We start from the raw sequence: 12141 nt of genomic DNA on the forward strand, positions 1-12141 counted from the left end.
ATTTGGGGATGAGACTGTGCAATGCACACACACAAGTCAAATTCCCATGGTGAGATGAAGCACAAGGCCGCAAAAATGAATTCCTGTACGGCAAATGTGGCTGGGGGTTAATACTGCAGGGTCACTTCTGAAGAGCACATTACTTATGCCACATGAAATGTGGAGAACTTGGCTCTTCCTCTCCCCTGAGGAGGAGGGAAGCCATCCATATCTATACTGCAGCTTAATCGGTGAGAAAGCAGGGTGTGACCCAGTCTGCCTAAATTCTGCCTCAGCCTCCAGCTCCTGCCACCAGCTCTTTGTGCCTGTTTAGATAGCACTTGAGATTTCTTAGCATTCACCAGAGGCCACCCAAGGATGCTGAAATGCCTCTTTCTAGGCTGGGGGGATACTGTCCTTTGGCAGAAGCCCTGCTGAAATGAAGAGAGCCTGGGCTCTCCATATATTCCCTGGAAGCCCTTGAAAATGAGGCCAAGCAGGGACTCTAGTGGCAGCACCTTTGTTCATAAGAGTTTAATTTCTGTGTCCTTGCTGAAGAAATGGGTAGGGCCTGCTCATCACAACAGGGCTCCCAGACCCTGTTCTCTGCAGCATGTGTTAGTTTGTATTGCATTTATATTACATAAAGTGGTGTGTGGGAATTGGGACCAGAGCCCTCATTGCTCATATGCCAGTGCAAGGAGCTAATGGTTTCATGCCTGTTGTATGATTGGGGTTTGTGTTTGCATAGTCCCATCAGCACAGTGCTTTGCCCCCATGGAAGTTATGCACATCTTGGTGCTTGAAACACCTTTGTAGTATTTGAAAATATTTGACTGAGTTTAGTCCTTCTGAGGCTAGAAAGTGCAGAGATCCATGTTCTGAAACTAGATGGAGAGTTGAGTAAAAACCTTTCAAATTGCCAGTAGCTGTCTTTTCTGATTATCTGTGCTCCTGGTTGAAGAGACAGATGCCTTATAATTGCCACACTGCAGGTACCCAAGTGAAGGAAAACGCTTCGAATTTCAGAGGTGCACCAAATCTGAGCTGGAACCAACCCCATTTTTTAGAGCCATACCCTAAAATGGGGAAATGAGACCCTTCTTCCTTAGAAATTGTACCTAGTAACTGACCTTTATGTCTGTAAAATATATAACCAAACCCATAAAGTTGGAGTCTGCTCTTCCAACAAATATGCTCATTTATTTGTTCTAGGATGTTGTACTAGCAATGACTCAAAAGCAATGGGGTAGCTCTGAGCTGAAGGTTGATTGTATCAGTACAAAATGAAAGGTAAGCATTGCTATTAACAGTGTCCAAGCTTCAGTACAAAACTGATTCTCTGTTTCTGGATAAATCTCATTTTAGTTCCCTCATGGATAATACAGATGGTTGCCTCCTATACTGAGGTGCTCTGTATTCATGTTACTAATATTTTCAAGATTGTTGAATTCTGGTGGTACTTTGCTGTACTTGTGGAAGTTAAGCTCTGAGTCAGATGTGTGTTCTGACAAGGAAATGTGTTTAGGGCAGCTTAATGAGAGGTGGTGATTTCTGCACTCTCACTTTGGATCCTAACTTAGTTTATTCTTGGGAAAGTCTCTTAATTGTGATCTTTAGTGTACATAGCCAAAAATGAATTTAAAAATCACTTATTTCATGGTTTGGTGGTTGTAAGCAGAAGATTTTGTGAAATATCAGGAATTATTCAAGTAAGAGATGTGATATTTTCAATGTACTTTACATACAAACTTTATTGTTGTGACTTTGGGCAATGATACAGTGCAGTATGATCAGTGACATTTTAAGGATGCACAGAACTGACTTTTAACATCGAATTAGAATTGCATTGATTTAAATAATGTAGCCAAGATACTCTTTAATTAGAATTGCAGCCTATGCAATCACAGTATTATTAACCTCTCCTCTTCAGGAGAAAACCATTATGCAAGTGGGATGCTATTATCATGCTAGCTTAAGAACCTGGATAAATCCCTGAAAAGACATCTCCTGCTCTCCTGACATTGCCTCCCCTACTGCATACAGACACAGCTTTCACCTCTGTGGTGGTCCATGCTGTAAACATCCTTTTGTGGTTTCCTCACTAGTTATATTTTCTGGAGACAGAAGACCTATGGCTTTCCATTAATTTTTCACCTTTTCAGGCATCTGCAGCAAAGGAAAGGGAAGAAGATACTTGCTACTTACATTTGTTTCATGGGGCTAGTAGCTGACTGAGCTTGTTCCTGGCCAGTGTTCATGGAAATCAGTTTGCCAATTTAACAGCATGACGCTGTTGAATTTCTTGTGAGATTCTGAGTTGCTTAACAATGTGCTATGTTTGATATTTGTTATTTGAAGTGCAGTGTTGGGGATTTTTTTTTAATGCACTATTTTTTTTTCATTAAATGCAAGATAGTGTTTGATATGGAAGTCTTAAAAAAACCTATTTTTTAAGGTGAATGCATTTTTGCTCCTAGAAATTGTTCAGGTTTTTTAGCTGAAGAGTTGAAGCCTGAAATGTTGATCAGTCAAAGTACTCTGGGTGCATGCAACTGATTACAGGGAACATTGAAAAAAAAAAAAATTTGTTTATCTTCCCAGTCCACTAACTTTTTAAAATTAGACACTAGAGTGGATTTTGCATATTCCCATAGTTAGAAAATAGGAAATGGCGTAGCAGATTATATTTAGCAGCAAGGTATTATTTTTCCTTCAAAAGCGTAAAGATATTACTACTTTTACCTTTTAAAAATCTGCAAGTCAGGAAATAATTAAAGTAATGGAAAAAAAAATAACAGTTTTGTTTTCATGGATGCAGGAAGCTTTCAGTAACTTTCATGGGTCACCCTTAGAATAGAATTATGCCTGTAAAAATAAGAACTCTGTTCTCTTTACCATTTGTCTGTTATCCCACCCTCTCAATGCTGTAGTTGCACTGTGTATTGGGTTTGCACACTGCTTTTAAATGATGTAGCCGTTCTCTGGGGATACAAGTCATAGATTTTTCAGACTGTAGGTTATTTCATAGCATCCTAAAAATAGTTAGTGCAGGGCCATCCAATTGTATTTGAGCTGCCTGCTCAAATACTTTACAGATCTCCTTTCTGGATCATAACCTACAGCAGTACTCATGAATGAGCACAGGACTATGGGAATACTGTCATGAGTGCAGCTGAGTGACAAAAAGATTCAATGAATGGTTGTGGTTACTTTCAGAAAAAGCAAGATTATTGCCAATCTTCTAAGCTTGTCATAAGGGGGTAATAGGTTAATTTGGGGGGGAAAACCTATTTAAGAACAACTTTTAATTATTTAAAAGTAAAATTCTTGACAACTTAGAATAGGAATTCAAAATAAAAGTTTAATTTCAGGCTATTGTGTCATCCAGATGGACTTTCTGAAAGCCAAAGAAGCATAGAGATCTTTTAAATGTATCTCAGCTTGCTCACAAGCATGTTTTTTTCCGGGTGGTGGATGGGGACTTCTAACAGCACCCTTTGCTAAAGCTTCCTGTGGTTTGGGTTAGTGGGTGCTTGGCAAGGACAGGAGGAGGATGTGTCAGGGCTGTCCCTCCCATGCGCCACTCTTGCCCTGCTGAAGGAACCTGGGTGTCCTGAGTGACTCTGGAGCACCCTGGTGAGGCTTCCCAGCCTGGCCACAGTCCCTGGGCATGAAGTGGTGGAATGAATGAGAAATGTGGAGGTGGCCTGATGCTGGTGCTGTAGGCACCCTGTGTGCAGGCTGTGTCTTTCTGCAGGGTTCCCTCTGCTTTGGGAGTGTGGTGCCCCTGCCTGTGCCACCCCAGAAACACTGTGGATCTGGCCTTGGGCCTCCAGTCCATAGGTGTGGGTCACCCCTTGTGTCCCTCCCTGCCCTGGCAGACTCCTCCAGCAGAGCTGCTGTAATGTTGGCAAAACCATCTCACCAAGACACTCAGGGCACCAGTGGCTGTCCTGGTGGCCATGAGCTGCGCAGGGTTTCAGGCGTGGGCAGCGAAACACAATGCCGGGCTTAGGCTGCCATCAGACACCTCTCCTGGCTGCTGCTTCCAGGTGGCACTAGTTTAACAATGTAATTTTATGTTAAAACAAGCAACAGTATCTTCCTTGCCCCATAAAAATGGCCACCTGGTCAGCATAGTGCACTATTTTCAAAATAAATTGCTCAGGTTATTTTAGTATAAGTGAAGTTGTCTGCTAATACAGTCCTCTTACATATATATTGAATTTTCAAACCAGTGTTGAAACTTTCTTGTTACTGTCCTTTTTGCAGTACAATGGGCAAGGATATGATAGGAACTTAGAAAATTCTGCCCAAAAAATTTGATGATTAGAAGTTGCAAATTTTTAACTGTGGTAATGAGAAAGGAGATGTTAGAGAGAATAAAACCAAATTGTAGTTAAAGGGTATCTTACGTGTAACTGAAGTGGAATTCTGAAAAAGTTTTCAGTTCCAGATGTAGTCCATGCTTTTTCTGCTTTGCAGCCTGACCTCCTCAAAAAAATTGTTTTGTCCGTGTCAGAATGAATTTTGAGAGGATCTGAACTATCTTGGAACTGAAAACCAGGCCTCCTATGTGGGCATTGATTTCCTTCAATTGATTGTTGACTACCTTTTATGTGAATTGTTCCTCTTAGGCCAATTTAGTTCTTTCTGTTCAAATTACAAGAAGCCATCAAGGCCTGTCTGAACAGCCAGAAAACTTTTGTCAGGGAACTAGATAAAAGCAGAGGATGAACTTCATTTGAAATTTATAGTAAACTCAGAATTTCACTGTGAAAAATTAAGTTAAATTGTTTTTATTCATGAGCTTCTAAATTACATACATCAGATTTAGAGCTTTGAAGCTATTTTTTTAATCCCCCAAACTCCTATGAAGAGACTAGATAATCTCCCATTTATTGCAATGTAATGCATATTTCAAATAAATGAGGTAGTTTATCTCTGCAAAGTATGGAAGTGCATTTAAAATAATTTTTAAAATGCTAGGATGGCCAAAAAGCCCCAGTTTTGTTTATATTCCTCTGGCTATTTCAATGAGAAACAGATGGTTTTAAAATACAGTTTTCACATGCAGTGTCCTACCAATTTTGTTGGGAAGAACTTTACATCCTGACTCCATAACTGAGGTCAAGTCATGTTCTCCTCAAGGCTCCCTGTGTTGCTTTGTTCAGCAGAAGGATTCTGCTCCACTAATCCCCCTCTTCAGCTGTTGCATTAGGGAATTACAGTGTGCAGTACCTTAGGTACAGAGATAGCTTACATGAACTGGAGGCCAATGATTCCTTCTTTTGGTTAGCAAATGAAAGCTCACATATGCCCACAGTGACATGATGTAACTGTAGGGAATATATTGCTTCTAAGCAGTGGTGCGAGTCTCTAAAATAAGAAAACAGTATTGTAAATAGCAAGAGTTTTTTTTATAAGATTACAATGTCCTTACACACAAAGCTTGGGCTCAAAGATATTTTGTTTAAATGTTGTTGAAAGACAAAACTTCAGTGGGATGTGGGAATTGAGATGCAATTGGTTAATTTAATGTTTCAATTTGTTCGAAGTATAATAGCCATATGCCTAGTATATGGGAGTAAAAATAAAGATTTCAGCATGCTTACAAGTTTTCTGTGAAAGCTGAAAAATATTCTATGAAGATGCATGTTATCAATGCATGTTATCAATACCCTTTTTCTTTGCATACAATAATCTTACTGTAGAAGTGCATCGTGGATATATTGGGCTTTGCTGTGGTGGAAACAGGACAGGTAGGTTCACAGGAGCTGAAGAAAGGGTGATGGGATTTGAGCTATGCCTGTGATTCAGGCTGTTGGTAAAATCACTGTTGGCTCAAGTGGCTTGTTTGGGAGAAGCAGTTCTTAAAATAAGTGATACTAACCAAAGTGAGGTATTACTTGGTGTAATATGAAATAAGGCACAAAATAAGTAGCAACAACCTACATGTGATTATTTTGCTTAAGCATAGGTAATACATGTTTGTGTCATGTAGCACTATACCAGTGATAAGGAGCATCTGTGCTCGTTGTTCACACTGCTAATTGGATTTTTCAAATGGATTATTCAAATGTAAAATAACCTTATCACTTCAAAGTTCTAGATCTTTGTTTTTCCTCTTCTCAGCTGGATAATTTTCTTCTTGACAGTGTTCTTTTACAAATTGCGAAAGAAGGAAAATAGCCATAACTGTGATCATTTACAAATTAGGGAGATGTACTTGTTTGTTTAGCATGGCAGGGGTGGGGGACAGAGAAAAAAGAGGTAGAAAAGCTGTCGAATTTACAGAAATAATCACTTTCTGGGTCTACAGGCCGAGATTTTGAAGGGATGTATGATTGTATGTATTGCCAGTCTAGGTACCAAACTTCAAAAAGCATGCTTTTACTATCCTAAAGCATTTTGCAATGGGTACCTTGTAATCAGGCCATATTCAGACTTAAAACCATTGTCATAAATTAAAATGTTTTAGTATTTAAAGTACTTTTTCCAAAAATGCAGTATAAATTATTCAGACTCCTTGGATTTATAAATAGAAACTTATTGCTTTCCATTTTAATCAACGTTTTAATTTTAAAATATTTCAAAATGCTGCAATTAAATTAGGAAAATTTTATTTTGGGCTAATGCGTAGTGACTGGACTACATTTCTGTCATTGGTTTACTGTATTTGTTTCTGAAATCATCATGAAAGAAGCACTGTTTTAAAAAAGGCCTTGTGATTCTGGCTTCATTTTTATAGCAGTGTGAAGAGTAGGTTTTCCTGAACTGGTTTGTGCCTGCATAAGCTGCTAGGAGTAGTAGTGTATGACTATATGTGGTTAGTGACCTTTGAAAAGTAACCACAAAGTACAAATTGCTCAGTTTTGAAATGAACTGTCAATGCAAAAGCCAGGGCTTTTAAACTTTCTAGTCTCTAAAGTCTGTACCAGAGCTCACATTTGAGTTTGAAAACACCTTGAGATTTAATTGTGCATTTGCAGTGAAATAAGTTATTAATTCTAAAACCTGAAATGATGCATATACATCTTAATGCATTATAGTAATTATTTCCGTTTATGTGATTTTTATGCAGTAATTAAGTTTAGACATTTCTAGACCTAATCTCCTTTATGGTATATATACACTCCTTTATGTTATTTACTAATCTTATTTAAAAAGGGAACATTACATATTGAATAATGTACCTCAATTTTATTGTAATGATTTTACTGGTTACCAGGTGGGGTGGCAGTTGAAAAATTTGGTGAATGCACTACGAGAGGATCCGAGTGGTGTTATCTTAACTTTGAAAAAGCGACCTCAGAGCATGCTTACCTCAGCACCAGCTTTACTGAAAAATATGAGATGGAAGCCCCTTGCTCTGCAGGTAATGAAGCTTAATCATAAGTCATACACCATCATTTTAACTACAGATTATCTCAATGATGCTTTATTGTGCTTCATCCTCAGCAGCATATAGATTTACTCTTGTATACTTTGAAAAATTGTTTCTGAAATTATTTCTATGCGATTTGTTCTCATAGGCTAATTGAAATTAAACCTGTTGGAACTTTTCAAAGTTAAAAAGTAACCATCCCAGTGTTCTACAAGGCAGAAAAGTAGCCTCAGATAACTTTTTCTAGCTAAGGAGAGACAAACATACTTCACAAATGATAAATTTTAGTTTGATTTCTTGTGAAGATCTCACTACAGTATAACCTCAAAAATGAGGGATTTAAAATGTTTGAATTCTCACTGATGGAGTTATAGGAAAATTTATAAGGTGATTGTATTCAATAAATCACTTGACAATCAAAATTTCCTCATGAAAACAAAGCTGTATTTGTGTCAAAGTTGTCTTTGAGACTGAAGGCTTGCACATAAGGAGCCATAGCACAGGATGTCTGGCTGGGCACATAATTTTAGTAAACCTGCAACGTGCTGAAAGCTGTGGAAGAATTTCATTAAAGCTTTCATGTTTAACTCTAGGATAAAATGTCACTGTGATGGATTACTCTAGGAAATAAAAGTTATATTCAGACTGATGAAGGCATGTAACTAACTGATGGAACCAACAAATAATCCATTTTTCCATTCAGTTCAAACACAATAATCTTTAGAAATTTATTTTGTTTGTATAAAGAGTGCATTCTTTAGGACATTTTTATTACCACACTAAAAGTTCTAATTAAAAATTAAGTACATATGAAAGAGAAAAGACTTCTGCAAAGTTTGGACAAAAGGAAAATGAGATATAGAAATGCCACTGCCATTATCTGTGGTCCTATGCCATTTGAAATATGAGGAGATACATTAAAAACTAATGCCATAAAGAACTTCTTTCATATGTGTGTGTGTATATATATATGTGTGTGTGTGTGTGTGTGTGTATAAATATTTATATAATGGTGAAATGCATTAGAGTCTTTGAAACTAAGATTTTAAATGATTGAGGTGTTTTGGCCTTTCAGATATAAACAGCTGAATGCACATTTGACAAAAACTTTCAACCAGAAATTAGCATCTGGAGATAAAATTGCAAATCTGGATGCATGAAATGAATGTGTGAATGTCTATACTTGAAGGCTTTTTCCATACCTTTAGTGAGAATATAAATACAAATTTAAAATACACATCATTGCTTTAAATGGGTTCAGATGCTTTCAGTCTAAATGCTGAGCATGGGTGAGTTTGGTATTTTTTCAAGTAAATTGGGCCAGGCTCCTAAATACTCCATTTTGCTTCACTTTATCATTTATTACAAGAATAATTACATTGCAGACTCCACATCAAAAGTTTCTGATAGGTACTTGGGTCTTATTCAACTGATCTAACTTTAGATTGACTATGTAACTATCTACGTGTCATTCAGGTTTCTCTTCTAAACTCCCTTTGGCCAGCAGACATGCATTAGTAATTACTGATCCATTCATCTTGGCCTGTTTTTGACTGATCTGCCTTTAGGATACCGTGAATTTGCCCCTGCACATGCCTCTTTCTCTGCATTTGATGATAAAGGGAATCTGGATAGCTACTTTGAATGTGGATTATCTTTACTGGATGACATTGACCCTAGATAGTGATTTTCTGTAATCTTACAGATTTGGGGAATGGGGGGCAATGGGTGTATTGGGGTAGGAGGGTCAGTTCTTGCTGTTAGCATGAAAAATATGAATATTTTCAAGGCTAATATGAGCACAAATAGAGATACTGTTAAACATTGCAGATATGATTCTGGTATCATGATGATATTACTCTGATTTTATCAAACATGACACCAGGAAAAGGCCAGAACCTCATTCAGCACTTATGTGTGCAGTGGGCATATGTGTGTCTGTTTTAATTTATAATTTTAGTGTGAGAAACAACAGTTTCCTTAAGTAGGCGGAGTGTGGACAACGCCCCATGGTGAATTGCAAACTTCAGAAGATGCATAATGTGGAAATTTCTGTTGTGGATTTATTCAGATCAGAGTTGAACAGATGTTAAAGTCAGCTGATGTTGAAGTTTAAGTGTAGCCTAAATGTGAAATCAGTACTGTATATTTTATCAATAACAAGCATCAAAAGAAGTCCAAGTGAAGTGTAATTTTATAGCTGTTAAAATATGAAGATATTATATTTATTTAACTAATTGTCTGAAAAAAATCTTCAGAAAAACTCTTAAGCGTAACAATTGCAATTTGATGCTGTGGCTGTTCTGAAATTTCTTATGTTCCTGATTCGCATAAAAGGGCTTTTCTTTAATAAAGCTTGGGATGTAATGTGAGAGGAGAGGAAGGAAAGTGATACCAAATACCAGAAAAACATAAGGGAAAGCATTGCTTAACATCAACTTTGCAAGCAGGGGAGGTTATGCTAACTTGTGTTCCCATATCAGGATGTCTTGAAATGTTTGAGAATGTTACAAATGTGCTGTCATCCCAGAGTTAAGTTAATTGAACTGTATGTATTATTCAGCAGATACAAGCTAAGGAAATTGTGGCTTAGTAATAATTCTGTTGAAGTGTAAAATATTCAAAAGATTATAGAGTGAGATATAGATTATAGAGTGAAATTCTGACAAAATGGGAAATAGGATCAGCAAAAAAACTGCTGTGGTCTTTTTGTTTCTGCAAATAGAGTGAACACAGGAAAACTGGTGTCACAGCCTAATCATATTGTGATGAATGAGGTGGGAAGGTGGAAGTGTGCCCTAATGTAAGGAGGATGATACAAAATCAGACTTGTGTTTTTTGTATTTATCCCACCAATCAATATGTTTAACAGCTGATGCCATAGGTGTAGAAGGTAAATACTTCAGTGTATTAAATTAGAAGACTCATTTACATTAAAATTTACATTGTGATATTTAAATTGAGAAGCTCTGAGAACTTAATTTTAGCTTAAAGTGAATAATGTGGAGGCATTATTGGTAAATGACATTCAGCTTGTTCAGTCTGCAGTTGTGTTTAAGAACATGAAGTCTGCCATTTGCAGCTGCATGACAAACTAGACTTAATGGAGAGATAATAAATATCCCTGTGAGCTGGGAAAGTGCTCAATGAGTGTCCCAGCTCAGGCAGTGTGCAGGTACCACCAGTGCATCGAGCTGGTTTGTGTATGGGTGACAGGGTGTCCTAGGAATTAAACTATAAACTGATAATGAAATGTTTAAGAGTTTTCTGCCCCCTGTTAGTGATCTAGGTTAGCCATATGCCAACCAGACATTCACAGAATCCAAGTGTGGAAAATGCCTCTAGATCATTCAGATGTTAACTGTTTTTTAATTGGCATAAATGCTTCTTAGAATTTTCAGCTGTTTACTTTGAACAGCTCTGCCTTTGCATTGCAGTCTTGCCTTGAACTAGGAGTTAAGTTCAGGCTACATAATTATTGATTAATTCTTAATTCTTGGTGAGGTTGTTTTTTTCTTTTTAGCAGAAACACTTATATTTATTCTTTTTATAAATATTCTTAACCTTAGAATAAATATGAAAGGTTAGGGGAGAGAAAGAAAGAAAGAAAGAAGAGGAAGAATTATGCATATGGTGTAGCCATCCTGAACCTGAATGGTTTGATGTGCAGTAAAATAATACAATTAGCCTTTGGCTATACCATGCACCATTACATAATGAGTTTGTATTTACAAGCGCACTAATTCCAGCTCTAAGGTCAATCAGTACAGAAATAAAAAGACTCCTTTTTTTTCCCCCCTTGTGTCCTGATTAAAGAAAGTGCTGTTTGGTTGATTGAGGTTTATTTTTTTGTGTTTTCAGTGAGTTGATTGTCTGTTTTAATATCCATCAGTATCCAACCTCATACTGATAATCAAGGTTCTCCCATGATGCATTTTAGAATCATGTCCAAATTTGTGAAGTCAAGGGATTTCTCAGCCTGTGTTTTTTGTTACTGCTTTTTCAACAGTTGAATTAGACAGCTGTAGCCTTGGGGAATTTAGTGGTTGCCTTTCGCAAAATTGAAAGTATTTATTAATATGGTATTGTACCATAAATATTAAGGTGTTATGCCTGCAAGACAAACCTTACTAAATTTGCCTTTCAGTTAATTTTTTTCATAGGCTGATCCATTGTGTGAGAACCTAGAACAATATTGCAGTTTGCAATACTTGTATTTCTGACTGCTTCTAAATATGGTGAACAAAACAATTAACTTTAACCCTTTTTTTTTTCCTTGTTTGACATAGAGGTGATTTTATCTTTGAACTCTCTAAATTTTTGTCTGGTTCAAAACCTAAGTGAAATAAATTTCCTCTACTCTAGATTGTCTATTTTATTTCTCCTTTCCACTTTGTGTTGTTCTGGGGAGGTTTCAAAGGAAGGCTCCTTCAAGTGCTGTTGAAATAAAGGTGGAAAGTTCAATAGAGAAGATTCTCAGAGCATATGAAATTTTGTGTAAGTCGCTGGCAGCACACTAGCAAGAACCTAGCTGCAAAGCCCTCCTTTGTCTTCTGGAAAATGCTTTTTTAATTACTCAGAAGAAGATGGACTTTATTACAGTGCGGAAAACTGTTCATCCAGTTCTTTTTCAATACAGAAAAGGAGTGCTAGAGCAACCTGTGCCACGCTTCGGTTAATTTGGAATGCACCTGCTGGTGTCAGGGACAAGGCTCTTCCTCATGGCACTGAGGATGGGGCAGGTCCAGCTGCCAGCCACATCTGCTATGTTG

General features: G+C 37.3%; 1 protein-coding gene across 8 annotated transcripts in view; it reads left to right on the forward strand.

The window, feature by feature from the left end:
- CNKSR2 (connector enhancer of kinase suppressor of Ras 2) overlaps positions 1-12141 on the forward strand; it is a 207655-nt gene that overhangs the window by 104713 nt on the left and 90801 nt on the right. For 5 of the 8 annotated variants that reach the window (XM_066545420.1, XM_066545421.1, XM_066545426.1 and 2 more), the window contains one exon: positions 7214-7360. The exons of the other annotated variants lie outside the window; for them this stretch is intronic. In XM_066545420.1, coding sequence (XP_066401517.1) covers positions 7214-7360 — 147 coding nt within the window. The remainder of the gene's footprint in view (positions 1-7213; positions 7361-12141) is intronic. 8 annotated transcript variants of the gene reach the window in all.

The sequence above is a fragment of the Molothrus aeneus genome, chromosome 2, assembly GCF_037042795.1.
Source record: "Molothrus aeneus isolate 106 chromosome 2, BPBGC_Maene_1.0, whole genome shotgun sequence".
Taxonomy (NCBI): domain Eukaryota; kingdom Metazoa; phylum Chordata; class Aves; order Passeriformes; family Icteridae; genus Molothrus; species Molothrus aeneus.